General features: G+C 39.5%; 1 protein-coding gene across 11 annotated transcripts in view; it reads left to right on the forward strand.

Moving 5' to 3' along the window:
- LOC138671408 (ecto-ADP-ribosyltransferase 5-like) overlaps positions 1 to 17,156 on the forward strand; it is a 39,191-nt gene extending 22,035 nt beyond the window's left edge. For all 11 annotated transcript variants that reach the window (XM_069759561.1, XM_069759555.1, XM_069759553.1 and 8 more), the window contains one exon: positions 16,432 to 17,156. In XM_069759561.1, the coding sequence (XP_069615662.1) occupies positions 16,432 to 16,439 (8 nt within the window). In that variant the 3' untranslated portion in view covers positions 16,440 to 17,156. The remainder of the gene's footprint in view (positions 1 to 16,431) is intronic.
- Positions 17,157 to 17,499: the final 343 nt, after the last annotated feature.

Below are 17,499 nucleotides of genomic sequence, written 5' to 3' on the forward strand. Positions count from 1 at the left end.
TCTATACACACTGGGTGTATGTGCTCTATAGCAGTATTATGACACTTTGTCTGCACTGTATGGCTCTGTTCTATACACACTGGATGTATGTGCTCTATAGCAGTATTATGACACTTTGTCTGCACTGTATGGCACTATTCTATACACACTGGATGTATGTGCTCTATAGCTGTATTATGACACTTTGTCTGCACTGTATGGCACTATTCTATACACACTGGATGTATGTGCTCTATAGCAGTATTATGACACTTTGTCTGCACTGTATGGCACTATTCTATACACACTGGATGTATGTGCTCTATGGCAGTATTATGACACTTTGTCTGCACTGTATGGCACTATTCTATACACACTGGATGTATGTGCTCTATAGCAGTATTATGACACCTTGTCTGCACTGTATGGCTCTATTCTATACACACTGGATGTATGTGCTCTATAGCAGTATTATGACACTTTGTCTGCACTGTATGGCACTATTCTATACACACTGGATGTATGTGCTCTATAGCAGTATTATGACACTTTGTCTGCACTGTATGGCACTATTCTATACACACTGGATGCATGTGCTATATGGCAGTATTATGACACTTTGTCTGCACTGTATGGCTCTATTCTATACACACTGGATGTATGTGCTCTATAGCAGTACTATGACACTTTGTCTGCACTGTATGGCACTATTCTATACACACTGGATGTATGTGCTCTATAGCAGTATTATGACACTTTGTCTGCACTGTATGGCACTATTCTATACACACTGGATGTATGTGCTCTATAGCAGTATTATGACACTTTGTCTGCACTGTATGGCACTATTCTATACACACTGGATGTATGTGCTCTATGGCAGTATTATGACTCTTTGTCTGCACTGTATGGCACTATTCTATACACACTGGATGTATGTGCTCTATAGCAGTATTATGACACCTTGTCTGCACTGTATGGCTCTATTCTATACACACTGGATGTATGTGCTCTATAGCAGTATTATGACACTTTGTCTGCACTGTATGGCACTATTCTATACACATTGGATGTATGTGCTCTATAGCAGTATTATGACACCTTGTCTGCACTGTATGGCTCTATTCTATACACACTGGATGTATGTGCTCTATAGCAGTATTATGACACTTTGTCTGCACTGTATGGCACTATTCTATACACACTGGATGTATGTGCTCTATGGCAGTATTATGACTCTTTGTCTGCACTGTATGGCACTATTCTATACACACTGGATGTATGTGCTCTATAGCAGTATTATGACACCTTGTCTGCACTGTATGGCTCTATTCTATACACACTGGATGTATGTGCTCTATAGCAGTATTATGACACTTTGTCTGCACTGTATGGCACTATTCTATACACACTGGATGTATGTGCTCTATAGCAGTATTATGACACTTTGTCTGCACTGTATGGCACTATTCTATACACACTGGATGCATGTGCTATATGGCAGTATTATGACACTTTGTCTGCACTGTATGGCTCTATTCTATACACACTGGATGTATGTGCTCTATAGCAGTACTATGACACTTTGTCTGCACTGTATGGCACTATTCTATACACACTGGATGTATGTGCTCTATAGCAGTATTATGACACTTTGTCTGCACTGTATGGCTCTATTCTATACACAGTGTATGTATGTGCTCTATAGCAGTATTATGACACTTTGTCTGCACTGTATGGCTCTATTCTATACACACTGGATGTATGTGCTCTATAGCAGTATTATGATACTTTGTCTGCACTGTATGGCTCTATTCTATACACACTGGATGTATGTGCTCTATAGCAGTATTATGACACTTTGTCTGCACTGTATGGCTCTATTCTATACACACTGGATGTATGTGCTCTATAGCACTATTATGACACTTTGTCTGCACTGTATGGCACTATTCTATACACACTGGATGCATGTGCTATATGGCAGTATTATGACACTTTGTCTGCACTGTATGGCTCTATTCTATACACACTGGATGTATGTGCTCTATAGCAGTACTATGACACTTTGTCTGCACTGTATGGCACTATTCTATACACACTGGATGTATGTGCTCTATAGCAGTATTATGACACTTTGTCTGCACTGTATGGCTCTATTCTATACACAGTGTATGTATGTGCTCTATAGCAGTATTATGACACTTTGTCTGCACTGTATGGCTCTATTCTATACACACTGGATGTATGTGCTCTATAGCAGTATTATGATACTTTGTCTGCACTGTATGGCTCTATTCTATACACACTGGATGTATGTGCTCTATAGCAGTATTATGACACTTTGTCTGCACTGTATGGCTCTATTCTATACACACTGGATGTATGTGCTCTATAGCACTATTATGACACTTTGTCTGCACTGTATGGCACTATTCTATACACACTGGATGCATGTGCTATATGGCAGTATTATGACACTTTGTCTGCACTGTATGGCTCTATTCTATACACACTGGATGTATGTGCTCTATAGCAGTACTATGACACTTTGTCTGCACTGTATGGCACTATTCTATACACACTGGATGTATGTGCTCTATAGCAGTATTATGACACTTTGTCTGCACTGTATGGCTCTATTCTATACACAGTGTATGTATGTGCTCTATAGCAGTATTATGACACTTTGTCTGCACTGTATGGCTCTATTCTATACACACTGGATGTATGTGCTCTATAGCAGTATTATGATACTTTGTCTGCACTGTATGGCTCTATTCTATACACACTGGATGTATGTGCTCTATAGCAGTATTATGACACTTTGTCTGCACTGTATGGCACTATTCTATACACACTGGATGTATGTGCTCTATGGCAGTAATATGACACTTTGTCTGCACTGTATGGCTCTATTCTATACACACTGGATGTATGTGCTCTATGGCAGTATTATGACACTTTGTCTGCACTGTATGGCTCTGTTCTATACACACTGGGTGTATGTGCTCTATAGCAGTATTATGACATTTTGTCTGCACTGTATGGCTCTATTCAATACACACTGGATATATGTGCTCTATAGCAGTATTATGACACTTTGTCTGCACTGTATGGCTCTATTCTATACACACTGGATGTATGTGCTCTATGGCAGTATTATGACACTTTGTCTGCACTGTATGGCTCTATTCTATACACAGTGTATGTATGTGCTCTATGGCAGTATTATGATACTTTGTCTGCACTTTATGGCTCTATTCTATGCACACTGGATATATGTGCTCTATGGCAGTATTATGACCCTTTGTCTGCACTGTATGGCTCTGTTCTATACACACTGGATGTATGTGCTCTATAGCAGTATTATGACACTTTGCCTGGACTGTATGGCTCTATTCTATACACACTGGATGTATGTGCTCTATAGCAGTATTATGACACTTTGTCTGCACTGTATGGCTCTATTCTATACACACTGGATGTATGTGCTCTATAGCAGTATTATGACACTTTGTCTGCACTGTATGGCTCTATTCTATACACACTGGATGTATGTGCTCTATGGCAGTATTATGACACTTTGTCTGCACTGTATGGCTCTATTCTATACACAGTGTATGTATGTGCTCTATAGCAGTATTATGATACTTTGTCTGCACTGTATGGCTCTATTCTATACACACTGGATGTATGTGCTCTATAGCAGTATTATGACACTTTGTCTGCACTGTATGGCTCTATTCTATACACAGTGTATGTATGTGCTCTATAGCAGTATTATGATACTTTGTCTGCACTGTATGGCTCTATTCTATACACACTGGATGTATGTGCTCTATAGCAGTATTATGACACTTTGTCTGCACTGTATGGCTCTATTCTATACACACTGGATGTATGTGCTCTATGGCAGTATTATGACACTTTGTCTGCACTGTATGGCTCTATTCTATACACACTGGATATATGTGCTCTATAGCAGTATTATGACACTTTGTCTGCACTGTATGGCTCTATTCTATACACACTGGATGTATGTGCTCTATAGCAGTATTATGACACTTTGTCTGCACTGTATGGCTCTATTCTATACACAGTGTATGTATGTGCTCTATAGCAGTATTATGATACTTTGTCCGCAATGTATGGCTCTATTCTATACACACTGGATGTATGTGCTCTATAGCAGTATTATGACACTTTGTCTGCACTGTATGGCTCTGTTCTATACACACTGGATGTATGTGCTCTATAGCAGTATTATGATACTTTGTCTGCACTTTATGGCTCTATTCTATGCACACTGGATGTATGTGCTCTATGGCAGTATTATGACACTTTGTCTGCACTGTATGGCTCTCTTCTATACACACTGGATGTATGTGCTCTATAGCAGTATTATGACACTTTGTCTGCACTGTATGGCTCTATTCTATACACATTGGATGTATGTGCTCTATAGCAGTATTATGATACTTTGTCTGCACTGTATGGCTCTATTCTATACACACTGGATGTATGTGCTCTATAGCAGTATTATGACACTTTGTCTGCACTGTATGGCTCTATTCTATGCACACTGGATGTATGTGCTCTATGGCAGTATTATGACCCTTTGTCTGCACTGTATGGCTCTGTTCTATACACACTGGATGTATGTGCTCTATAGCAGTATTATGACACTTTGCCTGCACTGTATGGCTCTATTCTATACACACTGGATGTATGTGCTCTATAGCAGTATTATGACACTTTGCCTGCACTGTATGGCTCTATTCTATACACACTGGATGTATGTGCTCTATGGCAGTATTATGACCCTTTGTCTGCACTGTATGGCTCTGTTCTATACACACTGGATGTATGTGCTCTATAGCAGTATTATGACACTTTGTCTGCACTGTATAGCTCTATTCTATACACAGTGTATGTATGTGCTCTATAACAGTATTATGATACTTTGTCTGCACTTTATGGCTCTATTCTATGCACACTGGATGTATGTGCTCTATAGCAGTATTATGATACTTTGTCTGCACTGTATGGCTCTATTCTATACACACTGGATGTATGTGCTCTATGGCAGTAATATGACACTTTGTCTGCACTGTATGGCTCTATTCTATACACACTGGATGTATGTGCTCTATAACAGTATTATGACACTTTGTCTGCACTGTATGGCACTATTCTATACACACTGGATGTATGTGCTCTATGGCAGTATTATGACACTTTGTCTGCACTGTATGGCTCTATTCTATACACACTGGATGTATGTGCTCTATAGCAGTATTATGACATTTTGTCTGCACTGTATGGCTCTATTCTATACACACTGGATATATGTGCTCTATAGCAGTATTATGACACTTTGCCTGCACTGTATGGCTCTATTCTATACACACTGGATGTATGTGCTCTATAGCAGTATTATGACATTTTGTCTGCACTGTATGGCTCTATTCTATACACACTGGATGTATGTGCTCTATAGCAGTATTATGACTCTTTGTCTGCACTGTATGGCTCTATTCTATACACACTGGATGTATCTGCTCTATAGCAGTATTATGACATTTTGTCTGCACTGTATGGCTCTATTCTATACACACTGGGTGTATGTGCTCTATAGCAGTATTATGACACTTTGTCTGCACTGTATGGCTCTGTTCTATACACACTGGATGTATGTGCTCTATAGCAGTATTATGACACTTTGTCTGCACTGTATGGCACTATTCTATACACACTGGATGTATGTGCTCTATGGCAGTATTATGACACTTTGTCTGCACTGTATGGCTCTATTCTATACACACTGGATGTATGTGCTCTATAGCAGTATTATGACTCTTTGTCTGCACTGTATGGCTCTATGCTATACACACTGGATGTATCTGCTCTATAGCAGTATTATGACATTTTGTCTGCACTGTATGGCTCTATTCTATACACACTGGGTGTATGTGCTCTATAGCAGTATTATGACACTTTGTCTGCACTGTATGGCTCTGTTCTATACACACTGGATGTATGTGCTCTATAGCAGTATTATGACATTTTGTCTGCACTGTATGGCTCTATTCTATACACACTGGATGTATGTGCTCTATAGCAGTATTATGACATTTTGTCTGCACTGTATGGCTCTATTCTATACACACTGGATGTATGTGCTCTATGGCAGTATTATGACACTTTGTCTGCACTGTATGGCTCTATTCTATACACACTGGATGTATGTGCTCTATAGCAGTATTATGACATTTTGTCTGCACTGTATGGCTCTATTCTATACACACTGGATGTATGTGCTCTATGGCAGTATTATGACACTTTGCCTGCACTGTATGGCTCTTTTCTATACACACTGGATATATGTGCTCTATAGCAGTATTATGACACTTTGTCTGCACTGTATGGCTCTATTCTATACACATTGGATGTATGTGCTCTATAGCAGTATTATGACACTTTGTCTGCACTGTATGGCTCTATTCTATACACACTGGATGTATGTGCTCTATAGCAGTATTATGACACTTTGTCTGCACTGTATGGCTCTATTCTATACACATTGGATGTATGTGCTCTATAGCAGTATTATGACACTTTGTCTGCACTTTATGGCTCTATTCTACACACTGGATGTATGTGCTCTATAGCAGTATTATGACACTTTGTCTGCACTGTATGGCTCTATTCTATACACACTGGATGTATGTGCTCTATAGCAGTATTATGACACTTTGTCTGCACTGTATGGCTCTATTCTATACACATTGGATGTATGTGCTCTATAGCAGTATTATGACACTTTATCTGCACTGTATGGCTCTATTCTATACACACTGGATGTATGTGCTCTATAGCAGTATTATGACATTTTGTCTGCACTGTATGGCACTATTCTATACACACTGGATGTATGTGCTCTATGGCAGTATTATGACACTTTGCCTGCACTGTATGGCTCTATTCTATGCACACTGGATGTATGTGCTCTATGGCAGTATTATGACACTTTGTCTGCACTGTATGGCTCTATTCTATACACACTGGATGTATGTGCTCTATAGCAGTATTATGACATTTTGTCTGCACTGTATGGCTCTATTCTATACACACTGGATATATGTGCTCTATAGCAGTATTATGACACTTTGCCTGCACTGTATGGCTCTATTCTATACACACTGGATGTATGTGCTCTATAGCAGTATTATGACATTTTGTCTGCACTGTATGGCTCTATTCTATACACACTGGATGTATGTGCTCTATAGCAGTATTATGACTCTTTGTCTGCACTGTATGGCTCTATTCTATACACACTGGATGTATGTGCTCTATAGCAGTATTATGACATTTTGTCTGCACTGTATGGCTCTATTCTATACACACTGGGTGTATGTGCTCTATAGCAGTATTATGACACTTTGTCTGCACTGTATGGCTCTGTTCTATACACACTGGATGTATGTGCTCTATAGCAGTATTATGACATTTTGTCTGCACTGTATGGCACTATTCTATACACACTGGATGTATGTGCTCTATGGCAGTATTATGACACTTTGTCTGCACTGTATGGCTCTGTTCTATACACACTGGATGTATGTGCTCTATAGCAGTATTATGACATTTTGTCTGCACTGTATGGCTCTATTCTATACACACTGGATGTATGTGCTCTATAGCAGTATTATGACATTTTGTCTGCACTGTATGGCTCTATTCTATACACACTGGATGTATGTGCTCTATAGCAGTATTATGACATTTTGTCTGCACTGTATGGCTCTATTCTATACACACTGGATGTATGTGCTCTATGGCAGTATTATGACTCTTTGCCTGCACTGTATGGCTCTTTTCTATACACACTGGATGTATGTGCTCTATGGCAGTATTATGACACTTTGTCTGCACTGTATGGCTCTATTCTATACACACTGGATGTATGTGCTCTATGGCAGTATTATGACACTTTGCCTGCACTGTATGGCTCTTTTCTATACACACTGGATGTATGTGCTCTATAGCAGTATTATGACACTTTGTCTGCACTGTATGGCTCTATTCTATACACATTGGATGTATGTGCTCTATAGCAGTATTATGACACTTTGTCTGCACTGTATGGCTCTATTCTATACACACTGGATGTATGTGCTCTATAGCAGTATTATGACACTTTGTCTGCACTGTATGGCTCTATTCTATACACATTGGATGTATGTGCTCTATAGCAGTATTATGACACTTTGTCTGCACTTTATGGCTCTATTCTACACACTGGATGTATGTGCTCTATAGCAGTATTATGACACTTTGTCTGCACTGTATGGCTCTATTCTATACACACTGGATGTATGTGCTCTATAGCAGTATTATGACACTTTGTCTGCACTGTATGGCTCTATTCTATACACATTGGATGTATGTGCTCTATAGCAGTATTATGACACTTTGTCTGCACTGTATGGCTCTATTCTATACACACTGGATGTATGTGCTCTATAGCAGTATTATGACATTTTGTCTGCACTGTATGGCACTATTCTATACACACTGGATGTATGTGCTCTATGGCAGTATTATGACACTTTGTCTGCACTGTATGGCTCTATTCTATACACACTGGATGTATGTGCTCTATAGCAGTATTATGACATTTTGTCTGCACTGTATGGCTCTATTCTATACACACTGGATATATGTGCTCTATAGCAGTATTATGACACTTTGCCTGCACTGTATGGCTCTATTCTATACACACTGGATGTATGTGCTCTATAGCAGTATTATGACATTTTGTCTGCACTGTATGGCTCTATTCTATACACACTGGATGTATGTGCTCTATAGCAGTATTATGACTCTTTGTCTGCACTGTATGGCTCTATTCTATACACACTGGATGTATCTGCTCTATAGCAGTATTATGACATTTTGTCTGCACTGTATGGCTCTATTCTATACACACTGGGTGTATGTGCTCTATGGCAGTATTATGACACTTTGTCTGCACTGTATGGCTCTGTTCTATACACACTGGATGTATGTGCTCTATAGCAGTATTATGACATTTTGTCTGCACTGTATGGCTCTATTCTATACACACTGGATGTATGTGCTCTATGGCAGTATTATGACACTTTGTCTGCACTGTATGGCTCTGTTCTATACACACTGGATGTATGTGCTCTATAGCAGTATTATGACATTTTGTCTGCACTGTATGGCACTATTCTATACACACTGGATGTATGTGCTCTATGGCAGTATTATGACACTTTGTCTGCACTGTATGGCTCTGTTCTATACACACTGGATGTATGTGCTCTATAGCAGTATTATGACATTTTGTCTGCACTGTATGGCTCTATTCTATACACACTGGATGTATGTGCTCTATAGCAGTATTATGACATTTTGTCTGCACTGTATGGCTCTATTCTATACACACTGGATGTATGTGCTTTATAGCAGTATTATGACATTTTGTCTGCACTGTATGGCTCTATTCTATACACACTGGATGTATGTGCTCTATGGCAGTATTATGACACTTTGTCTGCACTGTATGGCTCTGTTCTATACACACTGGATGTATGTGCTCTATAGCAGTATTATGACATTTTGTCTGCACTGTATGGCTATATTCTATACACACTGGATGTATGTGCTCTATAGCAGTATTATGACATTTTGTCTGCACTGTATGGCTCTATTCTATACACACTGGATGTATGTGCTCTATGGCAGTATTATGACACTTTGCCTGCACTGTATGGCTCTTTTCTATACACACTGGGTGTATGTGCTCTATAGCAGTATTATGACACTTTGTCTGCACTGTATGGCACTATTCTATACACACTGGATGTATGTGCTCTATGGCAGTATTATGACACTTTGTCTGCACTGTATGGCACAATTCTATACACACTGGATGTATGTGCTCTATAGCAGTATTATGACACTTTGTCTGCACTGTATGGCTCTATTCTATACACACTGGATGTATGTGCTCTATAGCAGTATTATGACATTTTGTCTGCACTGTATGGCTCTATTCTATACACACTGGATGTATGTGCTCTATGGCAGTATTATGACACTTTGTCTGCACTGTATGGCTCTATTCTATACACACTGGATGTATGTGCTCTATAGCAGTATTATGACACTTTGTCTGCACTGTATGGCACAATTCTATACACACTGGATATATGTGCTCTATAGCAGTATTATGACACTTTGTCTGCACTGTATGGCTCTATTCTATACACACTGGATGTATGTGCTCTATGGCAGTATTATGACACTTTGTCTGCACTGTATGGCTCTATTCTATACACACTGGATGTATGTGCTCTATAGCAGTATTATGACATTTTGTCTGCACTGTATGGCTCTATTCTATACACACTGGATGTATGTGCTCTATGGCAGTATTATGACACTTTGCCTGCACTGTATGGCTCTTTTCTATACACACTGGATGTATGTGCTCTATAGCAGTATTATGACACTTTGTCTGCACTGTATGGCTCTATTCTATACACATTGGATGTATGTGCTCTATAGCAGTATTATGACACTTTGTCTGCACTGTATGGCTCTATTCTATACACACTGGATGTATGTGCTCTATAGCAGTATTATGACACTTTGTCTGCACTGTATGGCTCTATTCTATACACATTGGATGTATGTGCTCTATAGCAGTATTATGACACTTTGTCTGCACTTTATGGCTCTATTCTACACACTGGATGTATGTGCTCTATAGCAGTATTATGACACTTTGTCTGCACTGTATGGCTCTATTCTATACACACTGGATGTATGTGCTCTATAGCAGTATTATGACACTTTGTCTGCACTGTATGGCTCTATTCTATACACATTGGATGTATGTGCTCTATAGCAGTATTATGACACTTTATCTGCACTGTATGGCTCTATTCTATACACACTGGATGTATGTGCTCTATAGCAGTATTATGACATTTTGTCTGCACTGTATGGCACTATTCTATACACACTGGATGTATGTGCTCTATGGCAGTATTATGACACTTTGCCTGCACTGTATGGCTCTATTCTATGCACACTGGATGTATGTGCTCTATGGCAGTATTATGACACTTTGTCTGCACTGTATGGCTCTATTCTATACACACTGGATGTATGTGCTCTATAGCAGTATTATGACATTTTGTCTGCACTGTATGGCTCTATTCTATACACACTGGATATATGTGCTCTATAGCAGTATTATGACACTTTGCCTGCACTGTATGGCTCTATTCTATACACACTGGATGTATGTGCTCTATAGCAGTATTATGACATTTTGTCTGCACTGTATGGCTCTATTCTATACACACTGGATGTATGTGCTCTATAGCAGTATTATGACTCTTTGTCTGCACTGTATGGCTCTATTCTATACACACTGGATGTATGTGCTCTATAGCAGTATTATGACATTTTGTCTGCACTGTATGGCTCTATTCTATACACACTGGGTGTATGTGCTCTATAGCAGTATTATGACACTTTGTCTGCACTGTATGGCTCTGTTCTATACACACTGGATGTATGTGCTCTATAGCAGTATTATGACATTTTGTCTGCACTGTATGGCACTATTCTATACACACTGGATGTATGTGCTCTATGGCAGTATTATGACACTTTGTCTGCACTGTATGGCTCTGTTCTATACACACTGGATGTATGTGCTCTATAGCAGTATTATGACATTTTGTCTGCACTGTATGGCTCTATTCTATACACACTGGATGTATGTGCTCTATAGCAGTATTATGACATTTTGTCTGCACTGTATGGCTCTATTCTATACACACTGGATGTATGTGCTCTATAGCAGTATTATGACATTTTGTCTGCACTGTATGGCTCTATTCTATACACACTGGATGTATGTGCTCTATGGCAGTATTATGACTCTTTGCCTGCACTGTATGGCTCTTTTCTATACACACTGGATGTATGTGCTCTATGGCAGTATTATGACACTTTGTCTGCACTGTATGGCTCTATTCTATACACACTGGATGTATGTGCTCTATGGCAGTATTATGACACTTTGCCTGCACTGTATGGCTCTTTTCTATACACACTGGATGTATGTGCTCTATAGCAGTATTATGACACTTTGTCTGCACTGTATGGCTCTATTCTATACACACTGGATGTATGTGCTCTATAGCAGTATTATGACACTTTGTCTGCACTGTATGGCTCTATTCTATACACATTGGATGTATGTGCTCTATAGCAGTATTATGACACTTTGTCTGCACTTTATGGCTCTATTCTACACACTGGATGTATGTGCTCTATAGCAGTATTATGACACTTTGTCTGCACTGTATGGCTCTATTCTATACACACTGGATGTATGTGCTCTATAGCAGTATTATGACACTTTGTCTGCACTGTATGGCTCTATTCTATACACATTGGATGTATGTGCTCTATAGCAGTATTATGACACTTTGTCTGCACTGTATGGCTCTATTCTATACACACTGGATGTATGTGCTCTATAGCAGTATTATGACATTTTGTCTGCACTGTATGGCACTATTCTATACACACTGGATGTATGTGCTCTATGGCAGTATTATGACACTTTGTCTGCACTGTATGGCTCTATTCTATACACACTGGATGTATGTGCTCTATAGCAGTATTATGACATTTTGTCTGCACTGTATGGCTCTATTCTATACACACTGGATATATGTGCTCTATAGCAGTATTATGACACTTTGCCTGCACTGTATGGCTCTATTCTATACACACTGGATGTATGTGCTCTATAGCAGTATTATGACATTTTGTCTGCACTGTATGGCTCTATTCTATACACACTGGATGTATGTGCTCTATAGCAGTATTATGACTCTTTGTCTGCACTGTATGGCTCTATTCTATACACACTGGATGTATCTGCTCTATAGCAGTATTATGACATTTTGTCTGCACTGTATGGCTCTATTCTATACACACTGGGTGTATGTGCTCTATGGCAGTATTATGACACTTTGTCTGCACTGTATGGCTCTGTTCTATACACACTGGATGTATGTGCTCTATAGCAGTATTATGACATTTTGTCTGCACTGTATGGCTCTATTCTATACACACTGGATGTATGTGCTCTATGGCAGTATTATGACACTTTGTCTGCACTGTATGGCTCTGTTCTATACACACTGGATGTATGTGCTCTATAGCAGTATTATGACATTTTGTCTGCACTGTATGGCACTATTCTATACACACTGGATGTATGTGCTCTATGGCAGTATTATGACACTTTGTCTGCACTGTATGGCTCTGTTCTATACACACTGGATGTATGTGCTCTATAGCAGTATTATGACATTTTGTCTGCACTGTATGGCTCTATTCTATACACACTGGATGTATGTGCTCTATAGCAGTATTATGACATTTTGTCTGCACTGTATGGCTCTATTCTATACACACTGGATGTATGTGCTTTATAGCAGTATTATGACATTTTGTCTGCACTGTATGGCTCTATTCTATACACACTGGATGTATGTGCTCTATGGCAGTATTATGACACTTTGTCTGCACTGTATGGCTCTGTTCTATACACACTGGATGTATGTGCTCTATAGCAGTATTATGACATTTTGTCTGCACTGTATGGCTATATTCTATACACACTGGATGTATGTGCTCTATAGCAGTATTATGACATTTTGTCTGCACTGTATGGCTCTATTCTATACACACTGGATGTATGTGCTCTATGGCAGTATTATGACACTTTGCCTGCACTGTATGGCTCTTTTCTATACACACTGGGTGTATGTGCTCTATAGCAGTATTATGACACTTTGTCTGCACTGTATGGCACTATTCTATACACACTGGATGTATGTGCTCTATGGCAGTATTATGACACTTTGTCTGCACTGTATGGCACAATTCTATACACACTGGATGTATGTGCTCTATAGCAGTATTATGACACTTTGTCTGCACTGTATGGCTCTATTCTATACACACTGGATGTATGTGCTCTATAGCAGTATTATGACATTTTGTCTGCACTGTATGGCTCTATTCTATACACACTGGATGTATGTGCTCTATGGCAGTATTATGACACTTTGTCTGCACTGTATGGCTCTATTCTATACACACTGGATGTATGTGCTCTATAGCAGTATTATGACACTTTGTCTGCACTGTATGGCACAATTCTATACACACTGGATATATGTGCTCTATAGCAGTATTATGACACTTTGTCTGCACTGTATGGCTCTATTCTATACACACTGGATGTATGTGCTCTATGGCAGTATTATGACACTTTGTCCGCACTGTATGGCTCTATTCTATACACACTGGATGTATGTGCTCTATAGCAGTATTATGACACTTTGTTTGCACTGTATGGCACTATTCTATACACACTGGATGTATGTGCTCTATAGCAGTATTATGACACTTTGTCTGCACTGTATGGCACTATTCTATACACAGTGGATGTTTGTGCTCTATAGCAGTATTATGACACTTTGCCTGCACTGTATGGCTCTATTCTATACACACTGGATGTATGTGCTCTATGGCAGTATTATGACACTTTGCCTGCACTGTATGGCTCTATTCTATACACACTGGATGTATGTGCTCTATAGCAGTATTATGACATTTTGTCTGCACTGTATGGCTCTATTCTATACACACTGGATGTATGTGCTCTATAGCAGTATTATGACACTTTGTCTGCACTGTATGGCTCTATTCTATACACACTGGATGTATGTGCTCTATAGCAGTATTATGACACTTTGTCTGCACTGTATGGCACAATTCTATACACACTGGATATATGTGCTCTATAGCAGTATTATGACACTTTGTCTGCACTGTATGGCTCTATTCTATACACACTGGATGTATGTGCTCTATGGCAGTATTATGACACTTTGTCCGCACTGTATGGCTCTATTCTATACACACTGGATGTATGTGCTCTATAGCAGTATTATGACACTTTGTTTGCACTGTATGGCTCTATTCTATACACACTGGATGTATGTGCTCTATAGCAGTATTATGACACTTTGTCTGCACTGTATGGCACTATTCTATACACAGTGGATGTTTGTGCTCTATAGCAGTATTATGACACTTTGCCTGCACTGTATGGCTCTATTCTATACACACTGGATGTATGTGCTCTATGGCAGTATTATGACACTTTGCCTGCACTGTATGGCTCTATTCTATACACACTGGATGTATGTGCTCTATAGCAGTATTATGACACTTTGCCTGCACTGTATGGCACTATTCTATACACACTGGATGTATGTGCTCTATAGCAGTATTATGACACTTTGTCTGTACTGTATGGCTCTATTCTATACACACTGGATGTATGTGCTCTATAGCAGTATTATGACACTTTGCCTGCACTGTATGGCTCTATTCTATACACACTGGATGTATGTGCTCTATAGCAGTATTATGACACTTTGTCTGCACTGTATGGCTCTATTCTATACACACTGGATGTATGTGCTCTATAGCAGTATTATGACACTTTGTCTGCACTGTATGGCACTATTCTATACACACTGGATGTATGTGCTCTATGGCAGTATTATGACACTTTGTCTGCACTGTATGGCTCTATTCTATACACAGTGTATGTATGTGCTCTATGGCAGTATTATGACACTTTGTCTGCACTGTATGGCTCTATTCTATACACACTGGATGTATGTGCTCTATGGCAGTATTATGACACTTTGCCTGCACTGTATGGCTCTATTCTATACACAGTGTATGTATGTGCTCTATGGCAGTATTATGACACTTTGTCTGCACTGTATGGCACTATTCTATACACACTGGATGTATGTGCTCTATAGCAGTATTATGACACTTTGCCTGCACTGTATGGCTCTATTCTATACACACTGGATGTATGTGCTCTATAGCAGTATTATGACACTTTGTCTGCACTGTATGGCACTATTCTATATACACTGGATGTATGTGCTCTATAGCAGTATTATGACACTTTGTCTGCACTGTATGGCTCTATTCTATACACACTGGATGTATGTGCTCTATAGCAGTATTATGACACTTTGTCTGCACTGTATGGCTCTATTCTATACACAGTGTATGTATGTGCTCTATGGCAGTATTATGACACTTTGTCTGCACTGTATGGCACCATTTTTTGGGCAGAGTATCTTGCTGGTTCTGAATCTTGACAGATTGGCTCCAGAGCTCGGCTAACAGCGGATTATGTTTTTGATGGTCCGTGTTTGTATATATTGTATCTATATGAATATGATAGATCTATAGATTTATGTTGACTCTTCGTTTCAGTTCCCTGAAGTGTCGGCTCTGGCAGAACTTTCTCCGGGATCTTTCCTACGTGATCTCAGGGCAGAGGAGACTCCACTGGACCCAGAAGATCAGACGGCTGCGGAGCAGAAAACTGGGTTCCAGCGAGCAAGAATTGGTCTGGATCATTAAAGATACCGTCACCCTGAAAGCTCCCAGACTATAGAAGGGGCAACTGTTCTTCCGTGTGATGCTGGAGACCCCCACACTGCGCGGAGATGAGAGCAGTGTATTGTGCGCAGCACCAGGAGCAGCCGGGGCTCCGTCACTGATCACTAATGCCGGCCGGTCCGGTGCACAGATGGATGGTACTACTGTCACAGTACAGGCCCATGTTCTCTGTGAAGAGCCTCCCTCACGGACCCTCGGGGGCTAAAACAATGCATTATGTTATATTATGTACCGAGCTATGGAAGCTGATGGTGACAATAATAATAATATTTACGTAATTAATACATTTGGGCTTAAAAATAATTTGGGGAATTTGGCTTAATTAAATATTTGGCATAGTTAGATTTTTACAGATTTTTTATTTCGCGCCTCATTCAGCTTTGGTGTGATGTGTGGTCATAATGAGAGGCGCTCAGAGAAAGACAGATAAGAGAGTTACATACTCTCTTTCAGAGGGAGCTCACTGACCAATTCTCAGCTAACTCATTCTTATTTGCAAAGCGCTATATAAATAAATATTATTTTTATAATTGTCATTAATGTTTTTTTTAACCTTATGGAGCAGTTACCATCTTTCCCAGTATCTGTTGGTCTTGAACTGTCAACTTGTATACAAGCCTGACACCTAGTGAGCACAGCGTGTAACTGCAGCATAAAGTAAATGCTTCATGATATTTTATCATAGTAACATAGTAACATAGTTAGTAAGGCCGAAAAAAGCCATTTGTCCATCCAGTTCAGCCTATATTCCATCATAATAAATACCCAGATCTACGTCCTTCTACAGAACCTAATAATTGTATGATACAATATTGTTCTGCTCCAGGAAGACATCCAGGCCTCTCTTGAACCCCTCGACTGAGTTCGCCATCACCACCT

The sequence above is a fragment of the Ranitomeya imitator genome, chromosome 3 (genome assembly GCF_032444005.1).
Source record: "Ranitomeya imitator isolate aRanImi1 chromosome 3, aRanImi1.pri, whole genome shotgun sequence".
NCBI classification, from domain to species: domain Eukaryota; kingdom Metazoa; phylum Chordata; class Amphibia; order Anura; family Dendrobatidae; genus Ranitomeya; species Ranitomeya imitator.